This window comes from Lytechinus variegatus, chromosome 5, assembly GCF_018143015.1.
Source record: "Lytechinus variegatus isolate NC3 chromosome 5, Lvar_3.0, whole genome shotgun sequence".
In the NCBI taxonomy this organism is placed as follows: Eukaryota; Metazoa; Echinodermata; class Echinoidea; order Temnopleuroida; family Toxopneustidae; genus Lytechinus; species Lytechinus variegatus.
In genome coordinates, this window is record NC_054744.1 from 22,914,098 (window position 1) to 22,932,661 (window position 18,564).

General features: G+C 37.4%; 1 protein-coding gene across 1 annotated transcript; it reads left to right on the forward strand.

Moving 5' to 3' along the window:
- The first annotated feature begins 420 nt into the window (after positions 1-420).
- Positions 421-18,278, forward strand: LOC121414957 (aquaporin-3-like). Its single transcript, XM_041608002.1, has 7 exons — positions 421-444; positions 1,787-1,913; positions 2,578-2,715; positions 13,859-13,977; positions 14,432-14,649; positions 16,292-16,440; positions 17,437-18,278. Exons 1-7 carry the CDS (start codon positions 421-423, stop codon positions 17,499-17,501), a joined length of 840 nt encoding a protein of 279 aa, XP_041463936.1. The 3' UTR covers positions 17,502-18,278.
- Positions 18,279-18,564: the final 286 nt, after the last annotated feature.

The window sequence follows — 18,564 nt, forward strand, 5'->3', positions numbered from 1 at the left end:
GATGATATGCCGTCTGTGATAATAATTAGCGAATGAATTAAGTAATCATATTAATCACCTTCAATTGTCTACGACAGAACTTACTCAAGGCCGCTTATTCCCTAACCCCAAGCGTCACATCCATGTCTTCCCTCTACTTCTGTGTTCAGCCGTTTTATTTCAATTTTTATATTTCAATTTTAAAAACAAATTCTGAACCAAAATGATATCGATAGTTTGGAATAAAGTGATATTGATCATTTTGAACCAAATGAATATCGATAATTTCTTCCTCCCTTTCTCGCGTGAAAGTGGTGACTACTAGTATTGCTGTAGCGGTGGTTTTCAATACGATTACCATCGATCTGACACGCATAAATAGCTGTTTTTGACTGCGGGGGTTGGGGCCCACTCCTAGGCCATCTCAGTCTGAAATACATTATGTCTGCACCAGTCTGCGGATCGGTATTTTTTCCATTTTTTTCTGACCTGAATCTAGGCAGTGGTCAACGAATAAATTTGACGAAAAGTGTTTTTGCTGCGTATACTTGAGATGTGGAGTATCTGCTAGTGGCTTGATTCTCACAATCCACTGCTAACCACTATTCATGAGGAAATGCTTAGCGTCATTAAAAACGCACCAGAATAACTTTTAGCTACTCTCAGTAAAAACACTTTTACTTTTTTCCGTACACAACGTCTTTTTACTATATGAACTTTGCAGTAGTTGTTTAAACATGTGAACGTCTTTAACAACCAATTAAATCTTCAATACATCATTTATGATTGTTTTAACTATTGAATAAATATACTGTAAAGTTTACAGTGCGTCCCAGAATAAACGAAACCGAGATTTAGCGATCATTTGTCATAACTTAATCATAAATAGAATAGACAAATGACCTACCAATTTAAAGCTTAGAATCTCCTCTTTCATCTGATATTACTTAGGTTATTTCTTATTCACGCATGAGTGAGCAAAAACAATTTGAAGAAAGGATACCAAAAACTCATTTGGCGGGGGGTATCTGGGTTTCAAAAAGAAGACCACATTTCTGAAAAGTTCAATATCTGCTCTTTAATTTGGTACCTCAATTACAGAAAATGGTCAAGAAATAAAAAAGTTCTGGTCATTTGAAATAAGGCTTGTATTTCCATAATTTCACGAGATAAACGTGTTTTCACCGGTTTCCCACAGAAGCTTTCGGATAGTGAACAAAGGATTTAATGCATGGCTGATCGTCAACAAAACGGAGTGTCGAGTGAGTTTGAAAGCCAGCCTGGAGAATCTCTTCATTTTATGAAATTATTGAAATTCAAGCCTTATTTCAAATGACCAGAACTTTGTTATTTCTTGACCATTTTCTGTAATTTAGGCATCAAATTAAAGAGGAGGTACTGAACTTTTCAAAAATGTGGTTTTCTTTTTGAAACCCAGATACCCCCCGCCAAATGAGTTTTTGATATCCTTTCTTCAAATTGTATTTGCTCACTCATGCATGAATGAAAAATAATCTGAGTAATTTCAGATGAAAGAGGAGATTCTAAGCTATAAATTGGTAGGTCATTTGTCTATTTCATTTATGATTAAGTAATGATAAATGATCGCTAAATCTCGGTTTCGTTTTTTCTGGGACGCACTGTATAATTATAGTAAAGAGCGATGTACAAAAGTTCAAACAGCGTTTTTAATGTGTAGGTATTACTCTTTAAAATTATATTTATTAATTCAGATCACTTCTATAAAAGCTGTTTAACGTACGCTGTCAAATTGAAATTATAATCTATCTATCTTCCTTCACTCCAGGTATTTGGTGATGCATCGGTAGCACAGTCTGTTCTGAGTAGCGGGGCTAATGGCGGCTTTCTCTCAATCAATTGGGGATGGGGAATCGCCGTCACACTCGCCGTTTATTTCGCTTCTGGTGTATCAGGTAAGAGATGGGAGGACACTGGTGTATATATTGGGGTGCTTGAGGGCATTGCCCTTAAAGAAAGGTTCTATCACCGAGCAAAAACAATGAGAAAAAGAAAGAAAAGTAAAGGGAAAAGATTTGAATGAATAATCCCATTTTTTAAATACATTGTCAAGCTCTATGTAGCCTCTCTTATTAAGAGTATCAACGTGTTTGCTCGATCGCGATTTTTCAGTGAATAGGAATTTTTGCTCCTTGCACCGTGTTTGGCCTCTCAATTTTTTCGGTTCATTGTGCATTATGGAAGAGTTACGGCATATCTTAGAAAGCGATTACAAATATCATAAACGAATTTTCAACAAACTAATGTGTACATTGTGTTTTAAGAAGCAGAACAGCAATCAATAATATTGCAAGACTCGATTGATTTTATAGGGACATGCGCTTGACTGCAAGGTGTTTTTTTTTTCTTGCAAAATCAGTTATAGATTAAAAAATACTTACTTCGCGAAACAGAATCAGTATAAAAAAAAGTTGCAAAGTCGGAGTCAAATAGCCAATACAAGTAATTTCGTATATAGGCAAAACGGAATGATTTTTTTTCGCACATTCAAAGAACATACACTGCAAAAAAAAACTATATCCCACTCGATCTCTTGTTCTACATGTATATCCTCCTTAGGTGCCCACATAAACCCAGCAGTGACCTTGGCCTTTGCCTGCTTGGGACGGTTTCCTTGGAAGAAGGTCCCGTTTTACATCTTGGCTCAGATGGTCGGTGCCTTTGTCGCAGCTGCCTGTGTGTTCGGAGTGTATTCAGGTAAGACTTAAACAAATCACTTTTGGCTGTAAAGGAGTAGGGGAATATGTTTGATATTTTTTTGAAAAATGTAATTTCGATTTAATTATGTATGTATAGGAATGACGTGAAGGGGGGAAATTACATATGTAAATCATTTTTATACGGAGATTAATGGCTGTTCAGATGTACTCTGCTAGCGATATGGACAACGTCTGCTGTGCCATAAGCACAGTTTATTAACATTTGGTCTATTTGGGTTACAGAAAACAAGTTTTGTTTTTGTTGTTGTTGTTGTTTCGCGAGGATTTTTTTTTTGTCAATATGTAATCGTCACACCAGTTGAACCAACTCCAAAATGACCACATCTATTATGCCTAACCCAATAACATATCATCAGTCGGATAGGAATCAGTTACGTTATGGGACAATCATGGTATCTAGTTTGTCAATTCCGATGTTCCCTGGCCACTATATATCATTTGTCGTCTTAAATTGAGTTTGAACGAAGAGAGGCCCGACCAAAATGGTATGGCGGGATAAGACCACGATAACATAAAACGTACTGATCTCAGAAATTTGTTCAGAGTCGATTTCAGCTGCGATGAACGATGTCCAAAACTCGAATGGGTTGTAATCGACCCCCCCCCCAAAAAAAAAAGAGAGAGATTTGTTTAACCGTTTGTCCTATCGAACTTGTATGGATCCATGGCGGGATTCATTGCAGTTTGGGCAAATATCTATCCTCTATTCAAATATTGCTCCAGGAGTGTGGGTTACCCTTGGGTAGGCACAGCACAAAGCCTGCCGACATCAACTATTCCATCATGGTGCAATGCCTTTAGGGGTATGCATTTTCATCATTCACTTTTCCTTTAAAACGAATAAAATATGCAAGTGGGAGAACATTTTGCGAGATTTTTTTAAGGACATGAACTTAAAATAAATTGACAAAGAACAATATTCGAGCTTTATGCGGTGTAATTAAGGGCGCAAAATATGATTTAAGGTTCGAAAGTTCAATGGAAAGTTGACATATCATTCGCCGGGGGGTTGCTCTCGTTCTTTCCGAATCTCAAGCGCACGTTTTGGTTTTGCGCACGTTTGACAGTCTTTTGCCGCATAAATGCGAATGTCGGACTTCGTTGTTTTCTTTTTTTTTCTTTCTTTGATTTGTTTTTCTTTTTGTTTTACACCCGCGTCCTAGCGAAATCTTCATAAAACGTCCTTGAGCCCCGTATGAACCATGCTGTCCTGATATTTATGATTTGAAAAATGTAATAAAATACGAGATGTTGAAGGAAATTTGATTTAAAAAAAAATGCTGAAAATGCAATATACTTGTCATGCCCTACAATTAATATGGTGGGGAAGGAAAGGGGAGGGATGGCTGATAAAAAGTAGCTTTTGGCAAAAACGATTGATACCGAGTCTCTTTCAGAAAATACAGGGGGAATCCCGTACCCTTTGGTCGAACTTGTCAAAAAGCATGCCAAGTTCGTTATTGAAATCGGAAATTAATACAAAGTCTTTAGATCCAGGCACAGCTTCCGAGATTACACAAAACGACGACTCATTTCATACGACTGTGATTAGCCATCAATGACGAATCCAAGTTGGATTTTTACAAAGGGATTGTAGGGCGATTTTAATTAGTAATCAATCGTCGACATTATAAAATGAATTGTTGATTCAGAAAAAGATACGACTGAAGTCTCTGTATTAATTACCGGTAAGACAAAAATCTTTATCTTGTTTGGTGAGGCGACTTCTCAATACATAGAGAGGGGCTAGCATTATCATTGCCCACAAAGTTGAGGGGACCCTCTCCCTCCCCCCCCCTGTACTAGCTTTGTTCTATACTTTTGGCAACAAATCAGTGACTGAGCGTCAGAGTTCCGAGCACTCTATTGTTTATGCAGTAATCAATGGCACCTCCCCTTTCCTACCCTGTCTAAAACAATAGAACTTGACGTAAATTCTTAATTCAGACAGAATTTGTGAAATATGCATGGAGATATGCATTTTTGCAAAATAATCTACAAAGTACAATGACCTTGGACACAACAAGGAACAAAATAACATTTTTTTTTCGCTTTATTCTCCTCTTCGTTTTAAACCTTGTGGTTCCGAATTCATTTTCTTCGTATACCAAAGATATATTAGTCCGAAAGATCAGTCAGTGTTTTGGCATTTATATATACGAACAAGTCGGAAAATAAACTTTCAGATCTAACGAACACCCCCTCGAGGTTTCTGTATTTTCAACTCTATACTTCCTATTTGTGATATATCATTTTCCTAATCTCCTTTGCTATCATCATCATCGCCATCGTCGTCATCATTCATCAATATCATCACGTTATCATCATCACGATATCATCATCATCATTTTGATTGATTCTATCACTTCGAAAACAAATCAGTCAGAAATGTCTAATAAATAGGGTCGCTAGATGCAACTGTTATTCTAGTCATATTTTACTATTTTCTAGTCGTATTCTACTAGAATAGAGTTATTTCTGACTAGAACATAATTCACACGTGTGACTAGACATATCAGTTTCATCCAGCTGACTACTGGTCTAGTCAGTTTGACTGAGTTGTTTTAAGAGTGTTCCATAGACTACAATTTTAACTTTAACAAAGCCATACAAAGCGACCAAATTATTTTTCTACATTCTTTGTGATTTCCTTTCAGAATCAAACTTATCCAATGACTATGAATGTCCGACCCCATGATAAGCAAGAGAAGAGGGGTGAGGAAATACTCCCCTTCCGTTCATCTGGACCCCCTTCCTGTACCCCAAACCCCCAGTCCCAGCCAAGTTTTTATTTTTGTTTTGATGTCAACAAGGAGATACCTGTCTGATCTCTCAAAATCTTAGTTATGCGACAGTCAGATCGATAACACCAACTTCAGACTGATCAAAGCTCGGTTTGGATCGGTTGCCATCGGTTGCTTTGGACTATAGGTTACGTTGGTGTTACTGGAGCTAGCAAATTTTCCATATTGCTGACACTATTTTTACGATTTCAAAGTTTTCCCTAGAAAGTATTGTATGGCACTTTGTCTTTGGGAAACCAAAACCCAAGATGAGAAGCAATCTTATTGGAGAGGGTAAAATAAGAAGAACAATTTAAAACAAGTTTCATCAAAATCGATTTTGAAATAAGCAAGTTATTTGTAAAAAGCTGCGAGCAAGAGAAGTGAATGAACAAGAATTAGACATTTTAGATGTAAAAATCTTATCTTGTGATAGACTTTGACATAATATCAATCCCATATTTCACCCTCTCTTTCCTTTTCCCCTTTCTTTCTTGGTCGTTTTTTTTTTTTTTTTGGGGGGGGGTCATGGCCGCCCACCCCCCTACCTGTACTCAGTGTAATGGCAAGGCAGTGTTGTAGTCAAGGCTCAAACCTCCAAGGCCAAAGCCAAGGCCAAGGCTTTAATACTCAAGGCCAAGGCTTCAATACCAAATGCCAAGGCCAAGGCATGGAAACCCAAGGGCAAGGCCTGAAAACCTCAAGGCCAAGGCATTTCAAACTTACGATATACAAAACAATGAGCTAATAATGCTTAGGCGGCAGACATCACACATGGGAAAATGTATGTGAGCGAGCGGACTGAGCGAGAAAAGAAGTTCACCCTTACACATTTAAAACAAAAATAATGTCATGATAGATTTAGACATAATATTAAAATAAATAGTATAGTTACCTTTGTACATTGAATAAATAATTTTTCTAGGCGATTTACATTGTAATAATTATTATTACCACGGTCATCTGATCCTGGCATTCTCAATGTACCCGTATGTTTTCGTCACTTCCTAAGACAGGGGCGGCAGAACCTATTTTCATATTGGGGGGGGGGGGTCAAAGCCAAAAGGGCAATTATATACCAAGATGGGCATTTTGGTGCAAACAGATACATGTATTTTCAAAATGATATTATAAACTGTATGAAGTAGTTGTGTGTTTTGTAAAAATTAAGTTGAGCAAAGCCTTTTTAAAGTGATTGCTAATTGATGTGATAGATATTTTCATTTAGGGTTTACTTCTCAGCGAGAAAGCGTAGCGAGCAAGCGGTTTTGAAAAAAAATCAATTCTGAAGTTGTAAAACTCGATTTTTGGTCAATTATGTGGCTAATGACTGTTAAATTACTATATCACTGATTGCGTAATGTTGCCAGTGCGAAACACGAGCTCAAACTTCTGGACATGTGTAATAAGACATGAAAATTAATTATTCTGAGCTGTTTTTGTAATCATGAGAAAGATGTGTATCTAACTAAAGAAATAACGCGAGCGCAAAGCGCGAGCTGAAATTTTTTAGTATACTGACCAGAAAAGGAAGCAGTTAAGGAATGCATTTTAAATAGGATACATAACTCACCAATCAAAGTAATGCGAGCGCAAAGCGCAAGCTACAAAAATTGTGATATTTCAACCTGAAAACTGGACATTCTAAGCATTTTTTGTGTGTAAACGGGAATAGCATGAGTACAATAATTGATGCGAGTGCAGAAAGCGAGCAAAAAATTTTTGATATTCCAACCAGAAAACACTATTCTATACATTTTTGTAACCATGAACATGATTAGTATTGTATTAAACAATAATTGATGTAAGCAGGATTCAAAATTTGTGATTTTTCGAACCTAAAATATATTATGTTTACTATTAAAGAAGGTATTTCGTTTTGAAAAAGGGCATATTTCATTCTGAAAAAAGAGGCATTTTCGACTTTGGAAAAAGAGGCATTTTTTGGTGGGGGGCAAGAGAGCACAGAGCGCAAGCTGAAATTTTCAAATGCTGACTTGAAAATGAGTCATTTGTAGGATTCTTGCCAGTTTTCATGTTTTTTTTCTGCTTACAACCACTTTTAAATTTTCAATTCTCATTTCTTGTATCTTCTACCCCTATTTTACCTCAAAAACCAGAATAAAGAATCGTAACAAAATAAAGTTATATTCAAAAGGATACAAAATTAATGGGGCGCACCCCATACCCTTATTTTGGCGGGGGGAGGGGTAAATCTTGATTATTTCCTGAAACATTTAAACAAATGTAAAAAAAATAGCTTTTCATATACATGTAGCAACAGGGTGACAGATTTTGTTCGCTAGCTCTCTTTAATCGCTTTCAACTTTTTTGGCAGAAATTTTGTTCTATATGCCATGCTTGGCCCCTCAAAATTTTTTGCTCATCATGATGCCATTGACATTTGGATCCCATTTGGATAAAACAAAATTGAAGACTGTGTTCAAGTTTACCAAATCTTTTCAGAATATCATTAAGACTAAAAGCATGCTTTTGGCCAAATAAAATAATACAAGGAAATCCTATTAGAATAGAAATCAACGTTGTTATAAATAGTTCTTTAGAGTTAGCTATGTTTAAAGTATGAAAGTTGTCAAAATTGCAGTCAGATCTGTCAGAATTATTCCTGTCATCAAAGCGCTATCTTGATCATAATCATTATTACTGTTATTATCATCATTAGTCATGATTACAACACATTACCAATTAACAGAGTTATTTTTCATCACTGCTGTTTTCTTTGTTACCTATGTGATGATAATTCTTGAAAATGATGATTTAATAATTACAATTGATGACACTGCTAGAACACTGCTGTTGCTACTGTTACTAGTGACTGGTAGTATTGACCATTACTGTCATTGAATATACAGAACAGTTGAAACATTTATAATTACTTATATAAAAACAAATGAAATTACAAAATACAAAATGCCTTGAAAAAGCCTTGAAAATGCCTTGAAATTTAAAGGCTCAAAATCCTCAAGGCCCTCTCTTGGCCATGGCTTGAATGTTCAAGGCCAAGGCTTTAGAAAAATAGGCCTTAAGGCGCCTTAAGGGCAAGGCCGAGCATCAAGGCACTACAACACAGTGGCAAGGTAATCCCAATACTTTCGTTCATTTATCACCTCATTTGTTACGGAACAATCTAATGGGGGTAAATTGGCATGAGGTTCTCCGGAAATAAACATCCGTAAATTTGAAGAAGTAAGGCCCAGCCCCGGACCCAACCTTTTAAAGTGATATTCAAAACAACAAACTAAAGGCGCTGTCACACCTTGGCGTTTTAGACTGCGTATGCCCGACGTATGAGGAATTTGACGAATACGCTGGCGTACGTCGAATACGTTACGGGTAAGTTTTGCATACGCTAAGAGTACGCTAAAACACGCTGGTATACGTCGTCATACGGCGAGGTCGTCGAAAAATTTTGTGCAAGCACAAAATTTTTCGACGTATGCCAGCGTATGGCTCATACGTCCCGCATACGCGGGCCATAAGTTGTAGGCAAGTTACGCGATCGTTGATACACGTTGACACATGTTACTCGTAAGCTACTCATAAGTCGATGTGTCGAGATAATGTCCAGCGTACCCTAAAACTTACTTGTAACCTATGAGTAACGTGCTTTGAACGTATGTGTAACTTAACTCCAACGTATATTGACGTATGAAGACGTGCTCTGGACGACCACAAAACTTACTGAACGTGTTTATAACTTACAGCTACCGTATAATGGCGTATTGACAACGTTTATCATGTTTATAGGAATTGGTATATAAAGGTGGGGTTCACAGGAGTTTTCTTCGGCATGGCGGTGGTGTTGATAGGTGATGTATCGTGCGGTTATGATTTGAATAGTCGAGCGGCAGCCTTTTTATAGGCTACGACACGTGTTCGTCAGCAATACGCTGCCGCGCGCTATGCGTAAGTTAGGCTATCGTAGGGCATAAGTTGTGTACGCCAGCAATACGCTAAGCATTCGTTGGAATACGTTACTTATAAGTTAACGAAACGTTCGATATAAGTTACTAATACGTTATGTATACGTCAGTGTTGTAGTGCCTTGATGCTCGGCCTTGGCCTTAAGGCCTATTTTTTCAAAGCCTTGGCCTTGAACATTCAGGCCTTGGCCTTGAGAGGGCCTTGGCCTTGGCCTTGAGGATTTTGAGCCTTGAAATTTCAAGGCATTTTCAAGGCATTTTCAAGGCTTTTTCAAGGCATTTTGTATTTTGTACTTTTCATTTGTTTTATACAAGTAATTATAAATGTTTCAATTGTTCTGTACATCTAATGACACTAAATACTACCAGTCAGCAGCAGCAGAAGCAGTATGTGTACCTAGCAGTGCCATCAATTGCAATTATCATCACATAATTATGTAACAAAGAGAAGTGATGAAAATTAATATTATTTATTGGTAATATGACGTAATCATGACTAATAAGGATAATGACAATATCAATAATAATGATAATAATTACGATTAGGATTATAGTCAATGGCGTAACTACAGGGGGGCATGGGGGCACGTGCCCCCCCCCCCCCATCGGCCGACTAAAAAAAGGAGGAAAAGAGGGAGAAAGGAAGAGAAACGTAGTGGGAAAGAAGACAATTTTCATTATAATGTTATAATTATGTTATGTTACATTACATAAGAAACATTTTTTTCATATAAATGAAACATAATTTGCTCAGGGCATATGTCTTCATTGTTCCTGGTGCTCCCATTGTCTGTTTACCGAGATATATAATCCTGTTATACTAAAACCTCCCGTTTTCAAGTCAATATACACCAAACTACCAAATATATTTCCTCGCACTTCGAGTTATTCTTTTACATGTACAAAAGTATGCTTCTTTTTCATGAATACTGTAAGTGATTGTCCCATTTTAAGGTCTTAATATAAAACATTTCCTGTCCGTGCTTACGTTCGCAGTAGTGGATTGGTGAAAGATGTCTGCTCTCCATCAATTCCTAGAATGAGTCCTTAAAATCTTCCTTTTTCTGTTTTCTGATCTGAATATCAAAAATTTTCAGCTCGCGCTTCGCGCTCGCATCATTTGGTTAGTGAACTATGTAAGTCCTTCTTGAATTCCTACAAACAAGCCTTAAAATGCCCCTCTTCAGGTCTGAATTTCCTAAATTTTCAGCTCGCGCTTCACTCTCGCAAGATTTGATTAGTGAGATGGGTATGTTAATTGTTAATCATGATTACAAGTGCTTTATGTGCATGTTTAGATGTAATTCTAACAAAATCAGCAAGCGCTTATTGGCACTCCCATTAGATGACTATGGTGAGATGTGTATAATCTTAATAGATAAAAGATTCCTAAAATATAGTCCTTAAAATCTTCCTGTTTGGGGTCAATATCTACAAAAATTTCAGTTCGCGCTTCGCGCTCGCATTATTTAACGAGACAGGTACGTATCATGATTACAAAAGATTGATTGTAATGTCCCTTTTTAGGTTTGAATATCAAAAATTTTAAGCTCGCGCTTCGCGCTCGCATTATTTGACTAGTGAGATACATGTCCGTTTATTGGCACTGTCCTTATAAAAATATCTATATTAGTTCAGAATACCTGGCAACTGGGAGCGCTTTGCGCGCTCACTAGGCAATTCCAAGTTTTTGCTGGTGCCCCCCAATGCCGTGACCCACGGTACGCCACTGATTATAGTGATTTTATGACAGGAATAATTCTGACAGATCTGACTACAATTTTGACAACAATTTTCATACTCTAAAAATAGCTTACTCTAAAGAATGATAACAAGGTTGATTTCTATTCCATTAGGTTTTCCTTCTATTATTTTCTTTGACCAACAAGAATGTTTTAAGTCTTAATGATATTCTGAAAAGATTCGGTAAACTTGAACACAAACTTCAATTTCGTCATTTCCAAATGGGCTATGGCATCAATGGCATGATGAGCCAAAAATTTTGAGGGACCAAGCATGGCATACAGAGCAAAATTTTAGGTTTCAAAATCAACAAATTTTGGATTGTGCTTGCATAAATTATTGTTAAGTAAGGTTCGCATTCAATTTACACAAAAAAATGCTTAGAATGTCTAGTTTTTAGATCGGAATATTACAAATTTTTGAGCTCGCGCTTTGCGCTCGCATTTTTTTGATTGGTGAGTTATGTATCCTATTTATGAGTCACTAAATGCAGTCCAGAACAGCTTCCTTTTCTGGTCACTAAAAATTTCTGCTTGTGTTTTGTGCTCGCGTTAATTTGTTTAGTAAGATGCACACCTTTTTCATGATTACAAAAACAGCTCAAAATATTTAAATTTCATTTCTTATTACAACATCTCGCAAGGATGCCCTTTTAACAGTGATTGGCACCATTAAATTGACCCAAAATCGAGTTTTACAACTTCAAAATTGATTTTTTTTTTCAAAACCACTTGCTCGCTATGCTTTCTATAGCGGGAAATTAAAGCCTAAATCAAAATATCTGTCTTATCAATTAGAAATCACTTAAAAAAGCTTTGCTGAACTGCACCAAAATTCTCATTTTGACTTATACTGTAAGTGCATTTTTGGCTTTGACCTCCCCCAAAAAAAATACATTCTGCCTCCCCTGTCCCAGGTAGAGGAGAAAGACATGTTGAGAATGGGCATGCCATGATCAGATCACCTTGGTAATAATAATTATTGCAATGTGAATCGCCTAGAACAATAATGAATTGTACAAATGTAACTATATGCTGATATGTTTATTTTAATTTGATGTCTAAATCTACATGATCTATCATAAAATTATTTTCGTTTTAAATGTACAAGGGTAAAAATTTTGCTCGCTCACACCTTTTATACATTTGGTCCTGTGTGTCATGTATGCCGCCTAAGCATTGTTGTCTTTTTTTCCATATATTGTACAATTGAAATGCCTTGGCCTTGGCCTTGAGGTTTTCAGGCCTTGGCCTTGGCCTTGGGTTTCCATGCCTTGGCCTCAGCCTTGGTTATTGAAGCCTTGGCCTTGGGTATTAAAGCCTTGGCCTTGGCCTTAGCCTTGGAGGTTTGAGCCTTGACTACAACACTGGTATACGTCCAACTCGTTATGAATACGCTAAGTATACACCCTGAGTTGAAAAAAAATCAAAGTTCAGCGTATGCCGACGTTTTAGAGAAATTTTGATACGTCGGGCATACGCTGTCTAAAACGCCAAGGTGTGACACCACCTTAACCAGTATAACTTCGAGTGCATTCGAGTACAGTAATATTAGAATACTACTACTAAATAGCGTTTTGTTTGTTTTTAAGTGGTCAATTTGAGCAAAAAAAATATATATTGTATCATCTATGCATTGTTATTTCGTGTTCATTCCATCACAAGATTTATATAAATATAATTTCTATTGAAATTTGGGTGTTCTTTTTATTGTCCAATGAGAAGATTCGTCAAACTGGATTCAATTTAATTTCTCTCACTGCAATTTGGAATCGGTGAGACATGAAGAATACATCATCGGAAAATAGAAAATCAGGCCTTTATTATATTTCTTTTCTGAAATGGATTACCCTTTAAATTTTAAGACTTTATCTTTTATTTGGTTCTGTTTATTACTGCGATTCAGTCATATCAGTTTCACTGTCTACTTTCTATCCAACTTCAAAATTAATTTATTTTGTGGTATCTGGTATCCCTCGGGAGGGTTCTGTTCGTAGATGGCGCGCTTCCGATTCGGTTGTCAGTGCCACTGACTTCCTCTGGATAATAGGGCACTGTGGGAAGGCATAATAAGTGATGAAATCGAACTAATACTTCAGGGTAAGGGTACACAATATGACCTATAATGTTTTTCCTTTCATGATTACGGAAGTGGCGACCAACACTTCTATTTTTTCTTCTTTTTTCTATCTGTATCTCTTTCCCACGTTTTCTCATTTTCCTCCTACGATTTCTTACTTCTGGGAAAATGATATCGGAGGCCCCTCACATGCCCTCGCCCAGTACTCCCCCCATTAGGGTAAATGGGAAGGGGGAACAATGTAATAACTTTACGATATATATATATATATTTAATTCTCATGCCTTTCGGATGGTGACACTTTATAGGGCTCGAACCTTAAACCGCCTCAATCGTAGGTCCACACCCTCACCTACAGCCTCATTTACAGGTGTACGCCATAACGTCGAGTTGGATGGCGGTAGGGCGATGCAGGGTGGAAATTGAAAATGGCTGTATATAACGCAGTAACTGCAGATACTTGATTCTGACTTCGTAAATTCTGAGACGGACATAATCTGAAGTTCACAGAAAATCAAAAGAGAAAACATGAACTTTTATTTTAAGGTCTATAAACTTTTAACCATTTCAGATGCTATCAATGCCTTTGACGGTGGAACTCGAGCAGTACTCGGCGAAAACGGGACAGCTGGTATTTTTGCAACCTATCCGAAGGACTTCCTTTCTATTTGGAGTGGACTTGGCGATCAGGTATGCCAAAATTGTATGGCGGAGTTTTAATCAAGAATGTTTAAACTTTAAATACGAAACATTTAAATTCAAAAAGGTCTTATAATTGAGAAATACCTTCCTTTTACTTTGTTTATGTAAGTGATTTCTATTTTACCAATCGGTCATATTCTCACACCCACACCTTCTATTTCTTGGCAAGTGTCCTAATGATCATCCATATTGCATAAAGACTATATCTATACGAAGAACTTTGAGGACATTGGTGGAACGTTGTAAAGTTTAGGCTATATACAAGTGAGAAATACCCTCTGAACTGTGACCTAATTGTGAATTGAATTATTAAATAAATATGTTTCAATTGAGAGTAGGCCCTATACTATGTTCTTCAGAAATTTGAATGAAGTCAAAATCCCTGGTTCAAATTCAGGATGGACTTCAATGACCCTATCTTGTGTATTTTTTACCCCGTCAGATACTAGGTACTGCTCTTTTGATGTCCTGCATATTGGCCATCACGGACAAGAGAAACAACTCGCCTCCTAACGGGATGGAACCCCTTCTCATTGGTCTCGTTGTATTCAATATTGGTATTTGCTTCGGGTTCAACTGCGGCTACGCCATTAACCCAGCCAGGGACCTGGGCCCTAGGTTATTCACCGCCTGCGCAGGTTATGGTCAAGATGTATGGACGTGAGTATCCCCCTCACCTTTTATTACCATTCACAGATTAGAGAACGAATTTATTTTGATATACGAATCCGGGGGTGGTATTCTGTAACTCTGTCATAACTTTTGTCATAAATTTTGTCATTTCTCTCCGAGATGTGACACCGCTATGATTGTCACAAATCGGTATTCTGAACATTGTCTTTTCCCTGTCATATCTCTCAAAGTTCCCGCCCATCTTTTCGGAAGCAATCCAATCAAAATCATCGTTAGTTCCCAGTGGGAGCCCTTCTAGCCAATAGGAATGCCCCGTGACAGGTACAGGTAGGGGGTATTCCCAATTCTGTTGGTGGCATCGCGCAACTACGCGAATATTGATGCGCTTAATTACAAAGAGAGACAGGGAGCTGTGAAGGATTTTAGAGAAGTAGAAAAATAAGGAAAACAGAGAAAAAAGGAGAAATTAATATGTAGGGCCTAACTAATTGTAGCATGAAAAAATAATTTTAAAAATTGTCGTGGATGATGAGTGAAACTAATACCACAATCTAATCTAAATGATATCGTTATATGCTTGACATTCAGTCGGCAGGGTATCGGGATATTTGGTACTAAAAGATATGACAAAATTTATGACTGCTACCCCTGTCATAACTTTTGTCATATCTTTTGCTTGTATAAAAGGATTACGCGCATTAAAGCCGCGTATTTTTGGTGCGCGCCAAAGAGATAAGACAAAATTTATGACAATTTTTGTGACAAAAGTTATGACATCCACCAGAATACCGATTTTGTCATATCTCTGAGATAAGATAAAATATGGAGATAAGACAATGTTCAGAATACCGCCCCAGGATCTTTTAATCTTACAAATTTTACAACGGGGACGGGCAGGATGTGCCTCTGTCTGGATCCGGCTCTGGTAGCATGGTTGCCACTATCCCTGATAACCACGTCGGGATAGAGCATTAGAGCATTTCATCTCCTGCAGTTGTATCGCTGAGAGTAGACAGTAAACATATAATATGTATGATGGTGGGCCCCAAGTCTGCGCACCTAACAATTTGAGTTAAGATTTAACATGAATTTCTACCTATTTCACAAAATCTTTTGGGTAATAGTGTTCCTTATATTATTAAGAGTAAGTGTACCAAATTTCTCGTTAAAAAGTGAAAGGAAGTATAGGATTTTCTTGAAAAAACCTCCGGCAGTCATTTTCAGATTGAAAAAAAAAATCGCACCCCATGTCTGCGCACTCATTCACTTTGCACACGATTCGGGGATTTTGATGACAAAGGCTACATTTTGAGGCCGTCACATGAAATGCCCTGAATTCATTATTTTTCCACCATTTTGAGTCGGATTTTTTTATGAATACCTGTCTATGTAGTGCATGTGTAAAATTCGTGCTCGTTGCGGATTTTCTGTAACTAGAATCGCGCAGATACGCGGGTGCGCAGACTTGGGAGACCGCGCAGACATGGGGGAACTGACCATATTGTTAAAAAAAAGTCAAATGGGCGAATTCCCAGGGTAAATTCACTTTCGTCGAGCCTCTTTTTACTTTTAGGGAAGCTAATTTTCTTTTATCTCACATTTTATTTAAAGTTCAATCTGCAAATTACATTAATCATCGATTTTTTTTCCATATTTTGTATGTCCTTAGTCCCAATGGTATGCATTGGTGGTGGGTGCCCATAGTAGGACCCTGTGTGGGCGCCATCTTGGGTGGATACCTCTACGTGTTCACTGTCGAGCTTCATCACGACACAGAAACAGCATCGGCGAGAGACGAAGATGGAGGAGGAGACTACCGTAAGTTCTTTAGAGACACTCCTAGCAATTCCTGATGGCCTTATTCGAGGAACCTGCTTTTCTTGCTGCTCAGCACGGGCAGAACCAAGGGACGGAGCACCAGGGTCCCCTTCAGTCTGCATGCACTACGACCACGATAGAAATTTTGATTGACATTTTGGGTATTGACAAAAGACTAGCATGAAATAGCTAATACAAATTGATTTTCTTTTTTCATTTGTAAACTGGGAGGGAGAACTGGTGCACCTGTCATGCATGACCAAGGAGTTTAGGTTGCATATCCAGGCCACTTTCCGTGAGTGATTGGTTTGCATCAAACTAGCTCCAATCTGTGAATAGGTGGGAATCATTGATTGTAAAGGAAAAAATGATATGAATTGTACTAAGAGAGAGATTAGGGGGGGGAGATTGGTAAGGAAACTATGATACCCATTATTTCATTGAGAACAAATGCGTCACCTAGCGTGTCAATGATAATTGAAAGTGAAACAAATTGAAGCGGCGCGTTAGTGAGGACAGAGAGAGATAAGACAGAGATAGTAAGACGAGGGAGGAAACGACAAGGAAAGGGAAAGAGAGGGGCAGATAGGGGAATTAAGAGGGTAGGAGGGGAGGGATAGGTGGGACCTATAGTGGAATAGCAACAAAAATATAGTAATTTTTAAAATATGATACTTAAGGAGTGTCAGATAGATAATAATTGTCTTTGTATTATTTGTTGATCTATATTTTTACTTTAAATAGTTTTTCTTATTATAGAAATATATAATTGTACACTAATTCAATTTACTATTGTTCATTTGTGTTCAATGCAATGATTATTTTTATTTCAAGAGATAGGGCCTACATTTTTGTTCATGGTTTCCAGAAAGGTCTTTCCCTTGAACTTGCATGATTTGAAAAAAAAATGAAAACAATTCTATATATATATATAATATATATCATTATCAGTTACCTTATATATTGAATTTTCAATTCATTTCATATTCCAATTAGGGATGGCTGATTTAACGGGAAAAGGCGAAGACAACCCAGCTATTCAGAACCACGGCGAAGCATGAGTGAACGGATACATGGACAGCGCCATCTCTCGTCAACACCGCGTTCAACACGATGTGATATCAAACTTCTGAAGCTGCAACAATCTGTGGTTATTGCCTGTGTGACCGAGCCGACATCTTTGGAGTATTAACAATGGTCTCAGATGTGCAGCATTTTTTTTCAATCAGAAATGGGGTATCAATATGTTGGTTTGTTGTTTGCTCTTTATATTAACGTTTCTTCTTTTTTTCTCTCTCAGATAACTATTAAAAACAACTTCTCACTGACTGTCTTTTTTTCATTTCTCTCACTTTCTCTCTCTTTTCCCATCCCTTCCCATTCTCCCTTCCTCCTCTTTCATACTTTCTAGTAACTTGTTTAGAACATGCGCCCATCTTGTCATGCAAATCAAGAAAAGCAGGATCTTGATAATTGATTAAAAGGAAAGAACATTCTGATCGTACTGTACTGCAATCTCAGGATTTTGATATCTGGATTATATTATAATGGAGATCTTGTAACTTCTTTCACGATATTAGAGTTATGCGGAAAACATGGTATTGATGTTGATTTAGAGAGAATAAACAGATTCAGTTTTATTTTGTTTATTATATTCTTTTCATCATGTAACGATATTTGAATAATTATTATTCATGACTTGCTTTGTTTCCAGTCCTAAACAATGTATATTTACACTTTAAGAGGAAAATGGTTAATCATGTTACACAGCAAAAACTGTGGTGTTAACCGATGTACATAGAGGACCACACAACACCGGTGTTAAATTGGTGGTGTTAGTTTTACACCTATAGGTGTTATTACAACACCTCTGGTTGTTACATTTACACTCTTTGGTGTTGTGTTCAATCTCTAGGGTGTTATTTTAACACCTCAGGGTGTGGTCCTCTATTAACACCAATTGGTGTCAGTTTTAACACCACAGTTTTTACAGTGTAATTGTAAGATCACCTTATAGCAATGCCACGCTGAGTATAACTTTTAAAGCGACTCAGTGGAGAATAGACGGGGGGTGACCAAGGATAATCGGGAGAGGAGAAAGGGAAATGGAAAGGGATGAAATAT

Coding starts and splice junctions, on each gene's coding strand:
- LOC121414957 (XM_041608002.1), top strand. CDS start 421: ATGTCTGCACCAGTCTGCGGATCG. Junction 2,716..13,858: donor TGTGTTCGGAGTGTATTCAG/GTAAGACTTAAA, acceptor TAACCATTTCAG/ATGCTATCAATGCCTTTGAC. Junction 16,441..17,436: donor AGATGGAGGAGGAGACTACC/GTAAGTTCTTTA, acceptor TATTCCAATTAG/GGATGGCTGATTTAACGGGA.